The sequence below is a fragment of the Vitis riparia genome, chromosome 11 (genome assembly GCF_004353265.1).
Source record: "Vitis riparia cultivar Riparia Gloire de Montpellier isolate 1030 chromosome 11, EGFV_Vit.rip_1.0, whole genome shotgun sequence".
NCBI lineage: Eukaryota > Viridiplantae > Streptophyta > Magnoliopsida > Vitales > Vitaceae > Vitis > Vitis riparia.
The window spans coordinates 3,577,422-3,600,974 of record NC_048441.1 but is presented as its reverse complement, the minus strand read 5'-3'; the positions used below and the strand labels follow the sequence as shown (position 1 = coordinate 3,600,974).

General features: G+C 34.1%; 2 protein-coding genes and 1 pseudogene across 4 annotated transcripts; 2 read left to right on the top strand and 1 right to left on the bottom strand.

Moving 5' to 3' along the window:
• Positions 1 to 3,924: 3,924 nt before the first annotated feature.
• LOC117924610 (protease Do-like 5, chloroplastic) lies at positions 3,925 to 10,548 on the top strand. 3 transcript variants are annotated; one of them, XM_034843286.1, is made up of 8 exons: positions 3,925 to 4,298; positions 5,758 to 5,907; positions 6,653 to 6,715; positions 6,841 to 6,930; positions 9,212 to 9,334; positions 9,589 to 9,676; positions 9,932 to 10,006; positions 10,338 to 10,548. In XM_034843286.1, the coding sequence occupies exons 1-8, from the start codon at positions 4,053 to 4,055 to the stop codon at positions 10,397 to 10,399; spliced, it is 897 nt and encodes a 298-aa protein (XP_034699177.1). In that variant the 5' UTR covers positions 3,925 to 4,052; the 3' UTR covers positions 10,400 to 10,548. The 3 variants fall into 3 exon arrangements, with proteins under 3 accessions (XP_034699177.1, XP_034699178.1, XP_034699176.1); XM_034843285.1 differs by having other exon boundaries at positions 3,926 to 4,298; positions 10,358 to 10,548; XM_034843287.1 differs by lacking the exon at positions 5,758 to 5,907 and having other exon boundaries at positions 10,358 to 10,548.
• Positions 10,549 to 14,191: 3,643 nt separating this feature from the next.
• On the top strand, positions 14,192 to 20,817 carry LOC117924614 (annotated as a pseudogene).
• Positions 20,818 to 21,248: 431 nt separating this feature from the next.
• Positions 21,249 to 22,294, bottom strand: LOC117924615 (agamous-like MADS-box protein AGL61). Its single transcript, XM_034843291.1, has one exon. The coding sequence runs from the start codon at positions 22,190 to 22,192 to the stop codon at positions 21,395 to 21,397; it is 798 nt and encodes a 265-aa protein (XP_034699182.1). The 5' UTR covers positions 22,193 to 22,294; the 3' UTR covers positions 21,249 to 21,394.
• Between the last annotated feature and the right edge of the window lie 1,259 nt (positions 22,295 to 23,553).

Here is a 23,553-nt window from a genome sequence, read left to right as displayed (position 1 = left end):
CTTTTCACTTTGGTCCACAGTTAAAAACTTCCTATGTATGTTTCTCATTCGAAGTTCGAACGAAGACTTTGTGTAAATTGAGGATTTTGGATATGGATGTCCCATCAAATTGCAGGACGGATGGAGCATCCGGTGAGGGTTTTTAGATATGAAAGTCCCATCAGATGTCTCTGATGCAGCCGGTAAATTTACTTTGGAAGCAACTTCCCTCTTAAAGAAAAGAATATGATAATATTAATGGTTGAAAAGATCTGGCCAATGGGTGTCTTCCACGTTGCTGCAATGATTTTCACGTAAATTGATTGCCACCTTTTCTATTCGCGAAAGGTTAACATGGACACGTGGTCACCGCCCTCTTGTTTTATCTAGGATTTGACGTTCTCACAAATCATGCGTACAATCATACAAATTATGCAAGTCATGCATAACTGTTTAATTTATTCATTTTTAAAATGATTGTTGTTGTGCTGTCAAAACATCTTCATCCATGGATGATTGATGCTTCTTCATCATAATGTTAAAAGATTACGATTTTGAACACGTTTTTAAAGATTTTCTGTATTCAGATTTTTATTAATATGTATAATTAGAGTGTTATTAGAAAAATTATTTATCAAGTGCTTTTTTTAATATAATTAGTTATTTTTGTAATTTTTATAAATATTTTTAAAATTTTGTTTAGTGTTTTATTTTTTCTTTTTAAAAAATATTTTTTATATTAGAAATAGTTTTTAAAAATATTTCATGAACTTTTATTTTAACATGGTTTTCCATAAGTGATATAACTAATTTTTGAATTTGTTTGTTGGTTTCTTGGATGTTTTTCTTTTAAAAGGTAAATTCTAAGTTGTGTTCATCAAAATTTCATTTGTTCTTCTTCTCTCGAATGTTCATAGATATTTATATTTCGTCAAGCCTTTATATATCATTCTCTAATTAGTCTGGTTAGTAATTATTTATAATTGAAAATATCCGTTTCAACTTAGACGATCGTATTAGTGCTAATACGACAATTATAAATGTTTGTTCAAACGGGTGCTTCAAGCAAACATTAACTCGGTCATCATGAGTGTATATATATCTAGATGAGTGGTTGGTGTAGGTACATTATGCCGACACTCGTGTTACCCAAATGAGAGTTATTTAAGTACGTCGAGTTCGATGCCAAATTTGAATGCGTCCATCATTACCCATTTGACATTGAAGACCATGTATATTTATGATACGGTGGATGTAGTGGGTACTTTAATTTTGGCTGTTGCTACTCCTGTAGACATGTGAGAGACATGGTCGTCTCCAAGGATAAATATGACTTAATTGATATATATATATATATATATATATTCAATGTTTCAAATGCTGCTAGCTGGGTGAGTCAATTAAGTTTGATAGAGATTGACAATATTTGAAGGAACAAGCCCTCAAATAACTTACTTACAACCAAGCGGTAATCCTAACTTCTAACAATACAAATTAAGCCCACCTAATCAATCCCAATATTAATATGTATATCGTCATTTTGATTTAAGAAGCCTGAGTTGAATCATTGCATCTTTGTATTAAGTCAACCTAGCTTATCTTAAAGTCACAAAAACAAACTAATATTTTTGAAAATGGAAAAGATTATCATTTATTTTCAAAATCTAGAATTCCATAAGAAAATTATAATTCTAACATAAGTCGTACTTAAAAGTAATTTTTAAACATGTGAGTCAAACAAATAAGAGTTAGGATAAGACATTTGCCATTGATAGTCCCACTAGTCCATTAGTACCTAACAATTTTAGATTCTTAATTTGATAACTTGTAACTGACGTAACAATTTTAGATTCTTAATTTGGTAACTTGTAATTGATTCCTTAGTTAGGTTGATTGTTTGTTAAAAAAACAAAATTAAGAATGATTCAACTTGGATCTAAATTAAGTGAATGTTTCATAAACTAACTTAATAACTTAAAATGACTTAATAATTTATTTTAAATCATTAAGTATGTTTGATGAAATAATTTAATGGATTTAAAGTTAAAACAATTTTAAGTAATAAATAAAAATAATTAATTTATTCTTAACTTCATTTTTTTTTACCTTTTCATTTATATTTGCTCTAATTACTTCCACATTCTTTTTTACTACTCCACGACCTTCACTGTCATTCGACTTTCTTTCTCCTAATTATAATTTATAAGGATAAATATTCCAATTTAATGATTTAGAATAAATTTTAAATTAATTTTATTAAACAATTTTAATACTTAAAATAAAAATTAAGAAATAAATTATAAGTCAATAAATTAAATATAATTTAACTTAAAATCAACTTAAATTATTAAGTAATAAATTTTATGAAACACCCCTAAAATTACTCTTTTTTATATATAATTATGTATTTTTGGTTGCATGCATGCATGCATGACATAAAATCGGTTATCATCTCTCTCTCACATTAGAGCCATCATGATCAAATGCCTAAAAGGACAAACCCAATCAATATATTCCCTTTCTCGCCATCCCATCTAAACTGTTTGAAATTTGTTCCCACAGTGTAAATTGTTTGCACCCCCAAAAGACAGAGACTCCGTAAACTAGTAGCTAAGCTACCTACACATATATACAATGGAGCTATCAACATCACCTCCCATCTGAAGAAGTTGGACAGATTCTGTTACATTTCTTTGTGCCAATCAGAGAGTGACAATCTCACAAGCAGTTGCATGCATGGATCGGAGGGACCAATCTCGATCCTCAAAAGCTATGCTTCTGGGGATGACAGGTCTTGCTTTATGAATATTCATCTCAACGGGGCGACTCCATGGCATCACACGCCATCCCCAGATCAATGCGCTTTGGTCTAATCATAACCAACAAAGTTGGTCACTTCGAGTGACAGCCTTATCCCTCCAGGTTTTTTCACAAAGTCTTTGGCTAAGGAATTTGTCTTTTTACAAAGCTGTAATTGAGGACTTGAATGATATAACGACTTTGATTGAAGATGCCTTATTGGATGTGCAGTAACTCAAATACCATGATCAAGTGAGAACATCCTACAAATTAAACCTCTCCACGTCGGACCGAGTAAATTAGATAGAGCCGCAAAACTATACAAACCCACTGAATAGAATTTCAATATTCTCCCTTGATGTGATTGAAGATGGTGAGGGTTTTTCAAGAAAAGCTACATCTTTAAGCTTTCACTTATAGCTAATGAACACGGTTAATAATTTTTCTAAAAGATTAAGAGTATATAACCTCCTTTGGACTTACCCCTAGAGTCAATAAATTAGAGAATAAAATAGCTTTTTTTTTTAATTAATAAATTGAGAAAATAAATATACATTGAAGTTTGAACACATAATCTCCGGCCATATGAGGTTTTGATATTATGTTAGTGAATCAACTTTCTCTAAGGTTATATTTGATTCCTGAAAAGTATCAAGAAAAGAAAAAAAAAATGTTAAGAAAAATAATTTTCTCATGTTTGATTGTTCTATAGGAAATATAAAAAAAAATGAACTACAATTAAAACTAGTTAAAAACTTATACATTTTCAAATTATTTGATTTTTATATTGAAAAGTTAAAATAAGTTAAATAAGTTTGAAATGATATATAAAAATAATTTATTAACTTTAAATTTATTTTTTAGTTTCTTTCATTTTTTTTTCCTAGTTTTTTCCTCGTATTTTCCCAACCAAATTAAGGTTGTAAAATTTGGGCCCATAATATATTCATGCATCATGACAGATGGCACATGAGTGCTATGGTTCTGAAGGCACTGTTCTGTCCAAGAGAGTGAAGACTGGACGTGCTGGACGAAAGCCCGAACCTCCAGACAGACCCACATATGCTCCACTTGTTTTCCAAAAAGTTGGGCCTAGCCCAAAATTATTCGCGGCTTATATGTGTTCAGTTCAACATCATCCCTGTCCTCGTAGGTCCAAGCGGAGAAGAGAAGAGGAATTGTAATGAGAAGGATAGGAATTGGGCGTTGAGAATCTTAGGTGGGAGAGTGAAGAGGGCGACCTTAATTGTATCCATTCTGGATTGAAGGAGATAATGGTGGTGTTGGGTTGTCTACAATCCATCCCCTCTCCGATTCCAACCAAGGAATCACCGTCATCATCTTCTTCTTCACCATCATCATGGAGCAGGAGCCTTGGTACAAGAAGAGAAGCCATAATGTTTGGTACATGCTTTGTTTCTTCCTTTCTCAGTTTCAAACCTGCTTTTCCCTCTGCAATTGCCCAGCAGGAACAAGATCAGTTTCAGCAAGATGAAGAACGTGTGGTCCACCTCTTTCAGGTCTCCTCTCTCTGTCTTCTCTTTTCCCCTTGACCTTCTGATATATAAAATCACAACTCTTTCTTGCTTGCGTATTACTGGTTTTTTTTTTTTTTTTTTTTTTTGTAATTAATTGCTTGGTCTGGGTCACTGCATTGTATTGGTTGAACATGTCGGTATGCACATGAATAAATTTAATGGAATTGGAATAATTTTTAATGTAAAAATTGGGTGTTTGTTTTTATTGTAAGAATTTATCAAGAATTGGGTCTTGACTAGAATTGCATTCCAAACACACCTCAACTTATTTAAGATTCATTACTTGCTAAATTTTTATCATAATTGTTGAAGTTTTAGCAAGTTGCAACCAGTACTATTCATTCAACAAGTTTCACGCTTATAGCAGAGAAGGTAGCAGCTCCTTTTTACTATCGGCTAGTCAGAACCACTTTGTTGTATGTAAGCAAGTTAACCTAAACAGAGCAGTGGGTTATTTGTATTTATGCAACCTCTACACAAGCCGAAGCTAACCTCAATCATTTAAGTTTGAATTCAGTTTGAATTTGAATCAAATTTTGTGGGAATAGGAATGGAAATAGGATGAGAATGGAGGTAAATCATAATAGCATCATATTAAGTGCGCCTAGGCCCAAGGCACAACCACTCTTTAATTGTAGCGCCTTGCGCCTAAGTTGTAGGAGACTTTTGCACCTTTGGTGTGCCTTGTGCCTTTTAAGACTATTAATAGCATGTAGAAGAGAGGAATCCAAAACCCTAATAAGAGTGGGACTTGATTTCCATAACAATGAATTTTTTATTCCTATTCCCAGTTTAAAAAACAATCCCAACACATTAATGAAAGAGATTCTCCATTCTAGTATTCCAAACACATCATCGCTTGAGCTCCAGATTAGATTGGTAAAACTGGTAGCAAGCTGGCTTAGTTATCCTCTTATAGCATGTTTACTAAATTTTTCAGGAAATTGACTGGAAGAATAGAGAATCAGAAAAGGAAATCAAATAAAAGGAATCATAATCAGAATCAATGGAAAGGGAATTTAATTAGAAAACTTTTAAATTAATAATTCTTAACTCCTAGAGCCATTTGTCCAATAATTCTCAAGTATAAGCACACTAATAGTCTATCGAAAGAAAAAGTAATAAGGAAGCTAATAACAGAGCAGAGCGCAGTATACTTGAGTTTGACTTGATTAGACTGGAGAATGAGCTCAAACAAATTCCCAAGCTGAGCACAAGCCACTTATTGTGCTTTGCCACTTAACTTTTGAAAGAAAAGTGTTCTTTATTCACTTGTGCATCTTTATTTATTTGGTTGTTTACTTATCCATTCATTCCTTAAATTGACATCTTGAATATTGGCTGAAATTATTCCCAAGGCCATTAGAGATTATTCTTGCTTGAAGTTGCATGCACTCATGAGTTTGTACTTACTAAGCTTTACTTTTCTTGATGGTTGTAGGATACTTCACCATCTGTTGTTTTCATTAAAGACCTGGAAATAGTAAAGAGCCTTACTAGCTCGTCCAATGAATCCATGCTGAATGAAAATGAAAACACAAAAGTTGAAGGAACAGGTTCAGGCTTCATTTGGGACAAGTTTGGTCACATAGTAGGCATTCCCTTCTTCCAGTTTAATATTTGTTTCAATCACACATTATTATATGCAAGTTTTCTTTGGTTTTCCTTTATCTTTCTATTCTTTTTATTATCTCATGCATTTTGCTAGTAAATAAACACCTTGATAGGAAAAAGAAGTACTTCTTTTCAGCTGAATTCGTATTGATGATGCGCTCTATCCTTTGATGTGATGATAGCTAAGTGGCAAAACATGCATTGCCTATTCATATTTACCTTCCTTTCCTATTCCAAGCGATACTTTGGTTATGCTAAGAGTCTGACTCCTATGATATAAATGAAAGTTCGATTTTTTCTTTTTCTATGTATCTGGAGTCCTGTTGACAATGTTTAAACCAATGCAATCCTCTGGACATAATGTCCATGATTTTCTCCAATTTGTATTTTTCCGTTGCATGTTACATGCTTTGTTGGTTATATCAATCAACTACATTTTGTTCTCTTTGTAACTTTTGTGCTAAACTCCTGTAGTGCAAAGTCCTAGCAGCCATTACGTGTACAATATACTTTCACCTATATTATCATTGCAATCTTTGAAACATAGATACTTACCTCCATGGTTTTTTTTTTTTTCTTTTTTTCTTTTTTTTGTGTTTTTTGGAGTAGTCTAGTACGTTTTAGTTGGTGACCTTGTTTTTTTCTTCTATGTAGTTAAATTCTCCTTTTGGTGTAAAGTCTGCGCTCCTTTATCATTGAGAAGAATTATTTGTATATGACAGGTCACTAATTACCATGTTGTAGCTAAATTGGCTACAGATACAAGTGGACTACAGCGTTGTAAGGTTTTGTCCTGTTTCTCATTATTATATTTTGCTTTTCCTTTTTATCTTCTCGGTTTTTTTTTTTATAGTTCAATGTAGTAGACTCATGTTATCATTGTTCTTATCTTGGTGCTTCTCTTTTACAGGTGTATCTTGTAGATGCAAAAGGCAATAGCTTTTCTAGAGAAGCTAAGATCATTGGCTATGATCCAGCGTACGATCTTGCTGTTTTGAAGGTATATTTTTAGTTCTTTATTAATTTTAAGGCAAGTTCTGTTAGGTACTTTAGGATATAAGAAGTACATTGCAAACCTCTTTTTTTTTTTCCTTCTTCAGTTGTTTAAATACATTGTTAACTTGTAAATTGGAAATCCTCACATAAGCCTTCCTAAGAGCTTCATTATATATGTTCTAAGAAGGCTAGGAAATGCAGCAACATGGAACAGTGAAGTAGAGAAATCATGCGGAACAATGCTTTAGTAAGATTCATATATGCTATTCCACCCTCTCCAATATGGAGAACAAAATTTAACAAATAAAAACAGAGATAAGTATTTAGAAAAAACTAATCACCTTCAATACAACACAGTTAAGTACAGGGAAACAAAATTTAAGGGAAAAAAATGAGGGCACTATTTAGAAAAACAAAGTACTTTAAATTTAATTGAATGGGAATTTGTAAAATTTAAGATAACCTTAAGTTAAATTATGCTTAAGATGTCGAGTTAAAACTTATTACCTAATTCTTACCTTAAGTATTAAGATTGTTTGCTAAAACCAACTTAAATTTTTTCTTAACTATCAGATTGACATATTTACCCTCATTGATATTTAGTAATGAGATTATGAGAGAGAAATAAGGGGAGAATGGGACATGGGTTATTAAGGCAAAGGATGTTTAGGATTTATAAAATTTGACTGACTACTTTAAATCATTTTTAACTTTAATTTGTAATATTAAATTATTTTATTAAACATACTTAATGTACTTAATAACATAAATTAAGTCATTAAGTTGATTAACCAAACACGTTAGGCCATCCAATTTTGTCAGGTGTATCATTGATATGAAGTTTCAAATAGCTGTAAAGCCACAAAAAATTATTTAATATCAAAAATTCGTTGTGGTTATATTTGTTTGGCATGTGAAGTGGATATTTGTAACATAAGGCAAGTTTTAAGATGTGAAGTGAATGTCTTATCAGAGCCTCACATCTTGAGGTACAGTTTTTTCTGTTCATTTAAACCTCAAGGCTGTGCATTCTATGTGATTTCCATGAGTTGTTCCTTGAGATGTGGCTTGAGGACAAAGCCACAAAGCCTTTTAGAATGTGGTTACACACAGTAAACAAGGGACCAATTCCATTTAATGCCTGAAGTCCAAGGTGTTAGTTATAGGAAAAATCAAGGTATGGAAAGTCCTCCACTTTTCTTTTGTGTTTCTCTCATGTTGAGGTGTAGGCATCAAGGAGGTTAGAAGCAAGAATGAGGGTGGGGGTATGGAGTGAAGGAGAGTTGCTTATAACCCATCCATGGTCAGGAGAAATGCGTATCAAAGGGAATGGACTCTTTTCTAAAATATCTGCTCTTGCAATTATGTTGTTGCTATTGCAGGTGGGATGTCTATCCAGATGGTGAGGAAAAAAGGGTCTTAGCATAAGTCGATACCACACGCTTCAGGGGCAAACAAAAGTGAGCTAGCATCCTTTTTAAATTGGTCTTTTTATACTTACTCTTCTGGCAAAAAATTAACTTAAAGAACGAAATGGGAAACGTTCTTGGGTTCTATTAAGTGCTCTTTCACACATTTATGATATCTGATATAGCTTGCTTTTAGCAACTAGAGGTTTGATAGAGCTTGCACCTATTGATTGCAAGGACAAATAAATGGAATCCTATTCAAGCCAATGATGTTGAAGTGAAAAGCGAATTTGCCTATTGAACTCAAAAGGTTTTTTAGTACTATTACTAGTGGTATTTTCAAGCACCCATCTTATCACTCAATACATGTGCTTCAACATGAGTTGACATCATACCACAAAGGGGGAATTCAGCAACAATTCTTGTTGGAAAAAGAAAAGGAACTCAATGCAAGAGGAGTCACCTAATAGTGCCACTGTGATGGGGAAAAGAAATAAATAAGAATATCAACAACAAAGGAAAATAGACATGTGGTAAGAATATTTCGCTCTTTTAATCAAAGCACAATATTAAAAAAATCCCACTAGTACTATTCTAATGAACTTTTGTTTATCCTCCTCTTCTTTGTAGGTTGAGTTTTACTACCTCTCTCTCTCTCTCTCTCTCTATATATATATATAATGTATATATCAAAATCCCAGGTTGCTTTTCTAATACCCTATTTATATTCTTACAATGGTACAATTTAGTATATGAATATGGAGCACCTACTAAAACGAGTTGCATGTGTATATGTATCTTGCATTAAGTCCCGTGTGTCATGCTACTTTTGCAATAGTATGTGGTTGAAGACACTTAACCAAATGTTGTGTTCAGGTTGATATTGAAGGAAATGAATTAAAACCTGTTGTTCTCGGCACATCTCGTGATATACGTGTGGGTCAGAGCTGCTTTGCCATTGGGAATCCTTATGGATATGAGAACACTTTAACAACAGGGGTAATTTTTCTTGAAATATGACCACAATCCATTTACCTGTTTTCAACTCCTTGTGTCCATTACCATAGTATACTGATGAGACCGTATTCTTCATTCATTTCAATTTTTACATCTTCTGTAGAATCATATACTGATTCTTTAAATCTACTTACTCCAAGGGGAATAAAAAAATATATACTACTTCACTGCAAGAGAGTATATGGCAGATATTCATTAACATAATGATTGCTTGCTGGGTGATTTGAGTAGTGCAGGTAGTTAGTGGCCTCGGCAGGGAGATACCCTCACCAAACGGAAAGGCTATTCGAGGAGCTATACAAACGGATGCTGCTATTAATTCCGGTGAATTTTCAAATTTTCTTTTAAAGATTTTCCCTCCTGTTTGTTGTTTTGTAGTTTGTCTGTGCATTGTGATGGAAGAAATCCATCCCATCATTTAAATTCTGTAGATGGTTAATAATATTTATTTAATTTCAGCTCCCTTATTCACAAAACATGTTTGGATCTTTCAAGTTGAAGTTTAGTTATATTTTCTTCCTTTAAACAGATTTCTAGATTTTATTTTTACAGATTTTTGATGTATTAAAATCTGAACAGGAAATTCAGGCGGGCCCTTGATTAATTCATATGGTCATGTTATTGGAGTTAACACAGCAACTTTCACTCGTAAAGGTGAGGAGATGTTCCTTTGTTCATTTGTTTTCCTTAATTGTGTGTTTTTGCATGTTTACACCCTGTGTTTCCCTAAGTGGCCATATCGGTTTTGGAGAATGGTGTATGATAAGCCAATCCAATCACTGATACAGAAAAGAATCGCCCTCTGCAAATCTTAGGTTGTCTTTCATATCATTTTCAAAAAAACCTTCTCTTCTGCTGCTTTAACCATCCCTTTAGTGCCTTAAACTTCATTTCCAAAAAAAAATTCTCCATTCTAGGATATCTTGAAAGGCTAAAGCCCTGATATAAAATTAAAATTCGGGTTAAAGTTGAATTAAGCTTTTAGTTTATTGGTCTACTATGCAGGAACAGGAGTATCCTCTGGAGTCAACTTCGCAATACCAATAGACACGGTTGTGCGGACTGTACCATATCTTATTGTATATGGAACACCTTATAGCAATAGGTATTGATCACATTTCACCATTGTAATTACCATGTCACACTCCTACTTTAGGTCGTAAATTTTAATGGAAGAATGTCTCATTTCTTGCAAATCATTCATTACAGTGGATGAACAGAGAAAAAAAAAAGTGTTTGATTGTTTATAGAGAAATAAACAGTATAAAAAAACCCGTAAATTTCCAACACTTCCTGTGCAAGCAAACAGAGAATAACATTCCTGAAAATTCCAGATTTTTGGAGAAAACAGAGATCTTAGCTCCTAAACCAAACCAGAGGATAACCTACCATAGTATGTGTTATGAATCATCCATAGAAATTCCCCTTGAATAGATGATCAGAGGTACCTACCCATCCTTAATGGAAATACAGCCACCAATATTGAGTTCTTCAAATTACTATCCCTACCATCACATGTATTTTCTGTCAATGATTTGAACAAATAGCAAGGAAATAGAAACGCGGGAAAAGATATTTGAATTTGTAACTGTACTATTCATGTAATTATGAAGAATATTCTTACAAGGAAGATCTTGCTGCAATCTTGATTTTACCGTTAGGAAAAAGAATCAAGGGAATGCAGTACCAAATTTGTATGGGGTTGGACGAATCGTCCCATCAGAAAAGGACTTCATCAAACTCAAAATCAAAATCAAAATCAATATCAAAATCAATATCCAAATTCGAAACCATAGGGGACGGGAAACCATACGGGACGCCATCAAGAAGAGGAGAAGAATCGTGCTCGTGGGGCTGGCATTGGAATTGGTGTTGAGGTTGGGGTCCAGGCGGTGTTGCAGATTCAGCCATAGCATTGAAGGGCCACTCTCCATCATCGTCATCGTCATCTCCTCCACTCGATCCGCCACCTTCTCCCGGAACTCTTCGATGGAAGCCTTGAAGCGCTCCAGCTCAGACAACCCCATATTCTCAATTGGCGCATCCCACCAAAACCCAGCTTTCCCATCTCCGATCACCGCGGCCTCTTCTCTCTCCCTCCCAACTTCCGGCCTTTCCGGAACCCCCAAGCATTGTCTCTGGCCACGCTCATTCCCTTGTCCTCCACCCGCCCACCAAAACCCATCTTCCCTATTTCCCATCCCGGCGCCTCTTCTCTCTCCCCCCCAACTTGCAGCATTTCCGGAGCCCCCAAGCACTGCCTCTTCCCACATCCCATACTCGCACTTGAATGCGGCTCCTGGTGAAGGAAGCGATCGATCACGGAGTCAGCAGAGGGGTGCCCGAAGACGAAGGGCCTCCCCGCCGGAGAGAAGACGATCACAGTGGCCTCCACACCGCACAAACTGCAGAGATCGCCGACCTTCTTGAAGAGCCCAGTTCGGCGCTTCGAGAAGGTAACCTCCAAGGCTTTCTTTTTTTCAATTTTCTTTATTTCGATCTTCTGCGGCCCATTCGTACTTGTTCTCCGAGTTGACAACAACGAAAGAAGATGATCACAGATTCACAGCTGCCTTTCCAGTCTTCCTTTCCTTTTGTGGACATATATAGGCGCGCTTTTGAAGAAGATTTGAATATATTGACGCGCTTTTCAAGAAGATTTAGAAATATTACAACGGCTCATTTTTTATCACAGCTGCTTTTCCAGTCTTCCTTCCCTTGCGGACATATATAGGCGCGCTTTTGAAGAAGATTTAGAAATATTACAACGGCTCATTTTAGATTCACCAAATCTTTTATTTATATATAAACTATAATTCTGATGCAGTTAAATTAAATTATACATTTTCAACTCACTGTATATTTCTCGATGCTTAAAAATATTTCTGTGATATCTCATTTCAGGTAGAAAAAAGGTTTATAATACCATATAATAAGTTTCTCTTAATATTATAGTTACGTTTTAAAACCATGAGAATTTATTAAGCTCAAAACGAGTTATATTTATATTAAAGGGAATAGGGTATTATAGCCGATATCCCTGGTTGGACATGATACATACATTGTGTTTGTATGGGGATACATGATCTTCATGTACGGTTTTCTCATAAAAATTAAGTATTCGATAAATGTTTAGTTTAATTAAAAAGTTAGAGAATCATCGGCACAATTCCTAAATAATTACTTGATATATGATTTTTTTTTTTGGATATTACCAAAAATGTTATCTTGGTTTTCTTTTGGTTTACATCTAAACACTAAGTGATTTTCTTTAAATGCATTTTTAATGAAAATATCGTTAATAAAAGCATTAGAGATGGAATTGCTTTAACTAGAATCATTATAAGCGATTTAAAAAAACATTTCTAGTGAAAATATTATTAATAAAATGGTTACATACTATGTTTTTTTCTTACATGTCCAACGAGAATTTTACTTAAATAATCTTATGATTAAAACTAAAAATAATAATTATTTTTAGCTATTAATGTTCTTGCAATTTAAAAATATAAAAATAAACTCTTTAAACATTTTATAACAATAATTTTTAGCTAAAACATTTTATAACAATTCAAAAACTTTTTAGTTGCATCATTAATTTTCTGTTTGGTTGGGGGATCAAAACCTTGGCTGGAACATCTTTTCTCAAAAAAATTCGTAGAATCAACATCTTTAACAACTCTATGAACCTCCAACTTTGTCATCTTTACTGCAGTGCTTTCTGCTGGGAAAATTTCAGAAACTATGTTTCTTTTCTTTGACATAACTTTCTCATTGCTTGATGGTAGCTCTGAAACATGTTTCTAGCTTCCCTTTACTTTCAGGATCAGGAAATCTTATGTGGTTTCTTTCGGGAGTTCGAAGTTTTCTGTTTATCTTATGCTCCCTAGCCAACACAATAAGTAATCCATAATACAAACTATACTTTATGCCAAACCTCACGAATGAATATCAATTTTCTACCTTATAGGATTGAATGAATAAGATTGATTATTATAACAAAACATAAATAAACATTAAAAAAAAAAAAAAAAAAAAAAAAAACCACTGAATAGAATTTCAATATTCTCCTTGATGTGATTGAAGATGGTGGGGTTTTTCAAAAAGCTACATCTTTAAGCTTTCACTTATAGCTAATGAACACGGTTAATAATTTTTCTAAAAGATTAAGAGTATATAACCTCCTTTGGACTTACCCCTAGAGTCGATAAATTGGAGAATAAAATAGTTTTTTTTTAATTAGTAAATGAGGAAATAAATATACATTGAAGTTCAAACACATAATCTCCGGCCAAAAGAAGGTTTTGATAGTTTAGTCAATCAATTTTCTCTAAGGTTATATTTGATTCCTAAAAAGTATTAAAAAAAAATGTTAAGAAAATGGTTTTTTTATTTTAATTGTTCTATAAGAAATATATATATATAATTAAAATTAATTAAAAACTTATATATTTTTTAAATTATTTAATTTTTATATCAAATAGTTAAAATAAGTAAAATAAGTTTGAAATGATATATAAAAATAATTTATTTACTTTAGACTTGTTTTTTAGTTTCTTTCCCAGTTTCTTTTTCTGTATTTTCCGTCAAATTTTTCGAGAACCAAATTAAGGTTGTAAAATTTGGGCCCATAATATATTCATGCATTATAAGTTCATAACAAATAGCACGAGTGCTATGGTTCTGAAGGCACTGTTCTGTCCAAGAGAGTGAAGACTGGACGTCTGGACGAAAGCCCGAACCTCCAGACCCACATATGCTTCACTTGTTTTCCAAAAAGTTGGGCCTAGCCCAAAATTATTCGCGGCTTATATGTGTTCAGTTCAACATCATCCCTGTCCTCGTAGGTCCAAGCGGAGAAGAGAAGAGGAATTGTAATGAGAAGGATAGGAATTGGGCGTTGAGAATCTTAGGTGGGAGAGTGAAGAGGGTGACCTTAATTGTATCCATTCTGGATTGAAGGAGATAATGGTGGTGTTGGGTTGTCTACAATCCATCCCCTCTCCGATTCCAACCAAGGAATCACCGTCATCATCTTCTTCTTCACCATCATCATGGAGCAGGAGCCTTGGTACAAGAAGAGAAGCCATAGTGTTTGGTACATGCTTTGTTTCTTCCTTTCTCAGTTTCACACCTGCTTTTCCCTCTGCAATTGCCCAGCAGGAACAAGATCAGTTTCAGCAAGATGAAGAACGTGTGGTCCACCTCTTTCAGGTCTCCTCTCTCTGCCTTCTCTTTTCTCCTTCACCTTCTGATATATAAAATCACAACTCTTTCTTGCTTGCATATTACTGTTTTTTTTTTTTTTTTTGTAATTAATTGCTTGGTCTGGGTCACTGCATTGTTTGGGTTGAACATGTCGGTATGCACATGAATAAATTTAATGGAATTGGAATAATTTTTAATGTAAAAATTGGGTGTTTGTTTTTATTGTAAGAATTTATCAAGAATTGGGTCTTGACTAGAATTGCATTCCAAACACACCTCAACTTATTTAAGAATCATTACTTGCTAAATTTTTATCATAATTGTTGAAGTTTTAGCAAGTTGCAACCAGTACTATTCATTCAACAAGTTTCACGCTTATAGCAGAGAAGGTAGCAGTTCCTTTTTCTATCGGCTAGTCAGAACCACTTTCTTGTATGTAAGCAAGTTAACCTAACAGAGCAGTGGGTTATTTGTATTTATGCAACCTCTACACAAGCCGAAGCTAACCTCAATCATTTAAGTTTGAATTCAGTTTGAATTTGAATCAACTTTTGTGGGAATAGGAATGGAAATAGGATGAGAATGGAGGTAAATCATAATAGCATCATATTAAGTGCGCCTAGACCCAAGGCACAACCACTCTTTAATTGTAGCGCCTTGCGCCTAAGTTGTAGGAGACTTTTGGGCCTTTGGTGTGCCTTGTGCCTTTTAAGACTATGAATAGCATGTAGAAGAGAGGAATCAAAAACCCTAATAAGAGTGGGACTTGATATCCATGGCAATGAATTTTTTATTCCTATTCCCATTTTAAAAAACAATCCCAACACATTAATGAAAGAGATTCTCCATTCTAGTATTCCAAGCACAGCATCGCTTGAGCTCCAGATTAGATTGGTAAAACAGGTAGCAAGCTGGCTTAGTTATCCTCTTACTAAATTTTTCAGGAAATTGAATGGAAGAATAGGGAATCAGAAAAGGAAATCAAATAAAAGGAATCGTAATCAGAATCATCTACAGAACTATTATGAAATGGAAAGGGAATTTAATTAGAAAACTTTTAATTTAATAATTCTTAACTCCTAGAGCCATTTGTCCAATAATTCTCAAGTATAAACACACTAATAGTCTATCGAAAGAAAAAGAAATAAGGAAGCTAATAACAGAGCAGAGCGCAGTATACTTGAGTTTGACTTGATTAGACTGGAGAATGAGATCAAACAAATTCCCAAGCTGAGCACAAGCCACTTATTGTGCTTTGCCACTTAGCTTTTGAAAGAAAAGTGTTCTTTATTCACTTGTGCATCTTTATTTATTTGGTTGTTTACTTATCCATTCATTCCTTAAATTGACATCTTGAATATTGGCTGAAATTATTCCCAAGGATTAGAGATTATTCTTGCTTGAAGTTGCATGTACTCATGAGTTTGTACTTACTAAGCTTTACTTTTCTTGATGGTTGTAGGATACTTCACCATCTGTTGTTTTCATTAAAGACCTGGAAATAGTAAAGGGCCCTACTAGCTCATCCAATGAATCCATGCTGAATGAAAATGAAAACACAAAAGTTGAAGGAACAGTTTCAGGCTTCATTTGGGACAAGTTTGGTCACATAGTAGGCATTCCCTTCTTCCAGTTTAATCTTTGTTTCAATCACACATTATTATATGCAAGTTTTCTTTGGTTTTCCTTTATCTTTCTATTCTTTTTTATTATCTCATGCATTTTGCTAGTAAATAAACACCTTGATAGGAAAAAGAAGTACTTCTTTTCAGCTGAATTATTATTGATGATGCACTCTATCCTTTGATGTGATGATAGCTAAGTGGCAAAATATGCATTGCCTATTCATATTTACCTTCCTTTCCTATTCCAAGCGATACTTTGGTTATGCTAAGAATCTGACTCCTATGATATAAATGAAAGTTAGATTTTTTCTTTTTCTATGTATCTAGAGTCCTGTTGACAATGTTTAAACCAATGCAATCCTCTGGACATAATGTCCATGATTTTCTCCTATTTGTATTTTACGTTGCATGTTACATGCTTTGTTGGTTATATCAATCGACTACATTTTGTTATCTTTGTAACTTTTGTGCTAAACTCCTGTAGTGCAAAGTCCTAGTAGCCATTACATGTACAATATACTTTCACCTATATTATCATTGCAATCTTTGAAGCATAGATACTTACCTCCATGGTTTTTTTTTCTTCTTTTTTTTTTTTTTTGGTTTTTTGGAGTAGTCTAGTAAGTTTTAGTTTGTGACCTTGTTTTTTTCTTCTATGTAGTTAAATTCTCCTTTTGGTGTACAGTCTGCACTCCTTTATCATTGAGAAGAATTATTTGTATATGACAGGTCACTAATTACCATGTTGTAGCTAAATTGGCTACAGATACAAGTGGACTACAGCGTTGTAAGGTTTTGTCCTGTTTCTCGTTATTATATTTTGCTTTTCCTTTTTATCTTCTTGGTTTTTTTTTTTATAGTTTAATGTAGTAGACTCATGTTATCATTGTTCTTATCTTGGTGCTTCTCTTTTACAGGTGTATCTTGTAGATGCAAAAGGCAATAGCTTTTCCAGAGAAGCTAAGATCAATGGCTATGATCCAGCATACGATCTTGCTGTTTTGAAGGTATACTTTTAGTTCTTTATTAATTTTAAGGCAAGTTCTGTTAGGTACTTCAGGATATAAGTACATTGCAAACCTCTTTTTTTTTTTTTTTCCTTCTTCAGTTGTTTAAATACATTGTTAACTTGTAAATTGGAAATCCTCACATAAGCCTTTCTAAGAGCTGCATTATATATGTTCTAAGAAGGCTAGGAAATGCAGCAACATGGAACAGTGAAGTAGAGAAATCATGCGGAACAATGCTTTAGTAAGATTCATATATGCTATTCCACCCTCTCCAATATGGAGAACAAAATTTAACAAATAAAAACAGAGAAAAGTATTTAGAAAAAACTAATCACCTTCAATACAACACTGTTAAGTACAGGGAAACAACATTTAAGGGAAAAAAATGAGGGCACTATTTAGAAAAACTTAAAGTACTTTAAATTTAATTGAATGGGAATTTGTAAAATTTAAGATAACCTTGAGTTAAAACTTATTACCTAATTCTTACCTTAGGTATTAAGATTGTTTGCTAAAACCAACTTAAATTTTTTCTAAACTATCAGATTGACATATTTACCCTCATTGCTATTTAGTAATGAGATTATGAGAGAGAAATAAGGGGAGAATGAGACATGGGTTATTAAGGCAAAGGATGTTTAGGATTTATAAAATTTGACTGACTACTTTAAATCATTTTTAACTTTAATTTGTAATATTAAATTATTTTCTTAAACATACTTAATGTTCTTAATAACATAAATTAAGTCATAAGTAATATTAAGTCATTAAGTTGATTAACCAAACACACGCTAGATCCAAACAAAATTTTTAAGGAGCAAACTTAGTTTGGCTGTATTATGCTTCTTTCTTTTTATCAATTAGGCCATCCAATTTTGTCAGGTGTATCATTGATATGAAGTTTCAAACGGTTGTAAAGCCACGAAAAATTATTAAACCTTCAAAATTTCATTGTGGTTATATTTGTATGGCATGTGAAGTGGATATTTGTAACATAAGGCAAGTTTTAAGATGTGAAGTGAATGTCTTATCAGAGCCTCACATCTTGAGGTACAGTTTTTTCTGTTCATTTAAACCTCAAGGCTGTGCATTCTATGTGATTTCCATGAGTTGTTCCTTGAGATGTGGCTTGAGGACAAAGCCACAAAGCCTTTTAGAATGTGGTTATACACAGTAAACAAGGGACCAATTCCATTTAATGCCTGAGGTCCAAGGTGTTAGTTATAGGAAAAATCAAGGTATGGAAAGTCCTCCACTTTTCTTCTGTGTTTCTCTCATGTTGAGGTGTAGGCATCAAGGAGGTTAGAAGCAAGAATGAGGGTGGGGGTATGGAGTGAAGGAGAGTTGCTTATAACCCATCCATGGTCAAGAGAAATGTGAATCAAAGGGAATGGACTCTTTTCTAAAATATCTGCTCTTGCAATTATGTTGTTGCTATTGCAGGTGGGATGTCTATCCAGATGGTGAGGAAAAAAGGGTCTTAGCATAAGTCGATGCCACACACTTCAGGGGCAAACAAAAGTGAGCTAGCATCCTTTTTAAATTGGTCTTTTTATACTTACTCTTCTGGCAAAAAACTAACTTAAAGAACGTAATGGGAAACGTTCTTGGGTTCTATTAAGTGCTCTCACACATTTATGATATCTAATAAAGCTTGCTTTTAGCAACTAGAGGTTTGATAGAGCTTGCACCTATTGATTGTAAGGACAAATAAATGGAATCCTGTTCAAGCCAATGATGTTGAAGTGAAAAGTGAATTTGCCAATTGGACTCAAAAGGTTTTTTAGTACTATTATTAGTGGTATTTTCAAGTACCCATCTTATCACTCTTAATACATGTGCTTCAACATGAGTTAACATCATACCACAAAAATTCGGCAACAATTCTTGTTGGAAAAAGAAAAGGAACTCAATGCAAGAGGACTCGCCTAATAGTGCCAGTGTGATGGGGGAAAGAAATAAATAAGAATATCAACAGCAAAGGAAAATAGACATGTGGTAAGAATATTTCGCTCTTTTAATCAAAACAAAATATTAAAAAAATCCCACTAGTACTACTCTAATGAACTTTTGTTTATCCTCCTCTTCATTTGTAGGTTGAGTTTTACTACCTCTCTCTCTCTCTCTCTCTCTCTCTCTCTCTCTCTCTATATATATATATATATATATATATATATCAAAATCTCAGGTTGCTTTTCTAATACCCTATTTATATTCTTACAATGGTACAATTTAGTATATGAATATGGAGCACCTACTAAAACGAGTTGCATGTGTATTTGTATCTTGCATTAAGTCCCATGTGTCATGCTACTTTTGCAATAGTATGTGGTTGAAGACACTTAACCAAATGTTGTGTTCAGGTTGATATTGAAGGAAATGAATTAAAACCTGTTGTTCTCGGCACATCTCGTGATATACGTGTGGGTCAGAGCTGCTTTGCCATTGGGAATCCTTATGGATATGAGAACACTTTAACAACAGGGGTAATTTTTCTTGAAATATGACCACAATCCATTTACCTGTTTTCAACTCCTTGTGTCCATTACCATAGTATACTGATGAGACCGTATTCTTTATTCATTTCAATTTTTACATCTTCTGTTGAATCATATACTGATTCTTTAAATCTACTTACTCCAAGGGGAATAAAAAAAATATACTACTTCACTGCAAGGGAGTAGATGGCAGATATTCATTAACATAATGATTGCTTGCTGGGTGATTTGAGTAGTGCAGGTAGTTAGTGGGCTCGGCAGGTAGATACCCTCACCAAACGGAAAGGCTATTCGAGGAGCTATACAAACGGATGCTGCTATTAATTCCGGTGAATTTTCAAAATTTCTTTTAAAGATTTTCCCTCCTGTTTGTTGTTTTGTAGTTTGTCTGTGCATTGTGATGGAAGAAATTCATCCCATCATTTAAATTCTGTTGAAGTTTAGTTATATTTTCTTCCTTTAAACAAATTTCTAGATTTTATTTTTACAGATTTTTGATGTATTAAAATCTGAACAGGAAACTCAGGCGGGCCCTTGATTAATTCATATGGTCATGTTATTGGAGTAAACACAGCAACTTTCACTCGTAAAGGTGAGGAGATGTTCCTTTGTTCATTTGTTTTCCTTAATTGTGTGTTTTTGCATGTTTACACCCGATGTTTCCCTAATTGGCCATATCGGTTTTGGAGAATGGTGTATGATAAGTCAATCCAATCACTGATACAGAAAAGAATCGCCCTCTGCAAATCTTAGGTTGTCTTTCATATCATTTTTAAAAAGACCTTCTCTTCTGCTGCTTTAACCATCCCTTTAGTGCCTTAAACTTCATTTCCAAAAAAAACTAGGATATCTTGAAAGGCTAAAACCCTGACTTAAAATTAAAATTCGGTTTAAAGTTGAATTAAGCTTTTAGTTTATTGGTCTACTATGCAGGAACAGGACTATCCTCTGGAGTCAACTTCGCAATACCAATCGACACGGTTGTGCGGACTGTACCATATCTTATTGTATATGGAACACCTTATAGCAATAGGTATTGATCACATTTCACCATTGTAATTACCATGTCACACTCCTACTTTAGGTCGTAAATTTTAATGGAAGAATGTCTCATTTCTTGCAAATCATTCATTACAGTGGATGAACAGAGAAAAAAAAAAGTGTTTGATTGTTTATAGAGAAATAAACAGTATAAAAAAACCCGTAAATTTCCAACACTTCCTGTGCAAGCAAACAGAGAATAACATTCCTGAAAATTCCAGATTTTTGGAGAAAACAGAGATCTTAGCTCCTAAACCAAACCAGAGTTGATCAGACGCTGAAAAAAAAATCTGAGTCTTTTTAGGACATCAAATAGAGGATAACCTACCATAGTATGTGTTTATGAATCATCCATAGAAATTCCCCTTGAATAGATGATCAGAGGTACCTACCCATCCTTAATGGAAATACAGCCACCAATATTGAGTTCTTCAAATTACTATCCCTACCATCACATGTATTTTCTGTCAATGATTTGAACAAATAGCAAGGAAAATAGAAACGCGGGAAAAGATATTTGAATTTGTAACTGTACTATTCATGTAATTATGAAGAATATTCTTACAAGGAAGATCTTGCTGCAATCTTGATTTTACCGTTAGGAAAAAGAATCAAGGGAATGCAGTACCAAATTTGTATGGGGTTGGACGAATCGTCCCATCAGAAAAGGACTTCATCAAACTCAAAATCAAAATCAAAATCAATATCAAAATCAATATCCAAATTCGAAACCATAGGGGACGGGAAACCATACGGGACGCCATCAAGAAGAGGAGAAGAATCGTGCTCGTGGGGCTGGCATTGGAATTGGTGTTGAGGTTGGGGTCCAGGCGGTGTTGCATATTCAGCCATAGCATTAGAAGGGCCACTCTCCATCATCATCATCGTCATCTCCTCCACTCGATCCGCCACCTTCTCCCGGAACTCTTCGATGGAAGCCTTGAAGCGCTCCAGCTCAGACAACCCCATATTCTCAATTGGCGCATCCCACCAAAACCCAGCTTTCCCATCTCCGATCACCGCGGCCTCTTCTCTCTCCCTCCCAACTTCCGGCCTTTCCGGAACCCCCAAGCATTGTCTCTGGCCACGCTCATTCCCTTGTCCTCCACCCGCCCACCAAAACCCATCTTCCCTATTTCCCATCGCCGGCGCCTCTTCTCTCTCCCCCCCAACTTGCAGCCTTTCCGGAGCCCCCAAGCACTGCCTCTTCCCACATCCCATACTCGCACTTGAATGCGGCTCCTGGTGAAGGAAGCGATCGATCACGGAGTCAGCAGAGGGGTGCCCGAAGACGAAGGGCCTCCCCGCCGGAGAGAAGACGATCACAGTGGCCTCCACACCGCACAAACTGCAGAGATCGCCGACCTTCTTGAAGAGCCCAGTTCGGCGCTTCGAGAAGGTAACCTCCAAGGCTTTCTTTTTTTCAATTTTCTTTATTTCGATCTTCTTGCGGCCCATTCCGTACTTGTTCTCCGAGTTGACAACAACGAAAGAAGATGATCACAGATTCACAGCTGCCTTTCCAGTCTTCCTTTCCTTTTGTGGACATATATAGGCGCGCTTTTGAAGAAGATTTGAATATATTGACGCGCTTTTGAAGAAGATTTGAATATATTGACGCGCTTTTCAAGAAGATTTAGAAATATTACAACGGCTCATTTTTTATCACAGCTGCTTTTCCAGTCTTCCTTCCCTTGTGGACATATATAGGCGCGCTTTTGAAGAAGATTTAGAAATATTACAACGGCTCATTTTAGATTCACCAAATCTTTTATTTATATATAAACTATAATTCTGATGCAGTTAAATTAAATTATACATTTTCAACCCACTCTATATTTCTTTATGCTTAAAAATATTTATGTGATATCTCATTTCAGGTAGGAAAAAGGTTTATAATACTATATAATGAGTTTCTCTTAATATTATAGTCACGTTTTAAAACCATAAAAATTTATTAAGCTCAAAATGAGTTATATTTATATTATAGGGAATAGGGTATTATAACCGATATCCCTGGTTGGACATAATGCACACATTGTGTTTGCATGGGGATACATGATCTTCATGTACGGTTTTCTCATTAAAATTAAGTATTTGATAAATGTTTAGTTTAATTAAAAAGTTAGAGAATCATTTGGCACAATTCCTAAACAATTACTTGATATATGATAATTTTTTTTTCAAAAATCTTTTTTTTTGGATAGTACCAAAAATGTTATCTTGGTTTTCTTTTGGTTTACATCTAAACACTAAGTGATTTTCTTTAAATGCATTTTTAGTGAAAATATCATTAATAAAAGCGTTAGAGATGGAATTGCTTTAACTAGAATCATTCTAAGCGATTTAAAAAAACATTTATAGTGAAAATATTATTAATAAAATGGTTACATACTATGTTTTTTTTTTTACATGTCCAACGAGAATTTTACTTAAATAATCTTATGATTAAAACTAAAAAAATTAATTATTTTTAGCTATTAATGTTCTTGCAATTTAAAAATATAAAAATAAACTCTTTAAACATTTTATAACAATAATTTTTAGCTAAAACATTTTATAACAATTCAAAAACTTTTTAGTTGCATCATTAATTTTCTGTTTGGTTGGGGGATCAAAACCTTGGCTGGAACATCTTTTCTCAAAAAAATTCGTAGAATCAACATCTTTAACGACTCTATGAACCTCCAACTTTGTCATCTTTACTGCAGTGCTTTCTGCTGGGAAAATTTCAGAAACTATGTTTCTTTTCTTTTACATAACTTTCTCATTGCTTGATGGTAGCTCTGAAACATGTTTCTTCCCTTTACTTTCAGGAT

What these genes read in the sequence shown, in the direction of transcription:
- LOC117924615 (XM_034843291.1), bottom strand. Translation starts at nt 22,192, where the DNA reads ATGGGCCGCAAGAAGATCGAAATAAAGAAAATTGAAAAAAAGAAAGCC.
- LOC117924610 (XM_034843285.1), top strand. Translation starts at nt 4,053, where the DNA reads ATGGTGGTGTTGGGTTGTCTACAATCCATCCCCTCTCCGATTCCAACC. An exon ending in GTGTGGTCCACCTCTTTCAG is followed by an intron (nt 4,299 to 5,757) that starts GTCTCCTCTCTC and finishes TGATGGTTGTAG; the next exon opens with GATACTTCACCATCTGTTGT. An exon ending in GTGGACTACAGCGTTGTAAG is followed by an intron (nt 6,716 to 6,840) that starts GTTTTGTCCTGT and finishes TCTCTTTTACAG; the next exon opens with GTGTATCTTGTAGATGCAAA.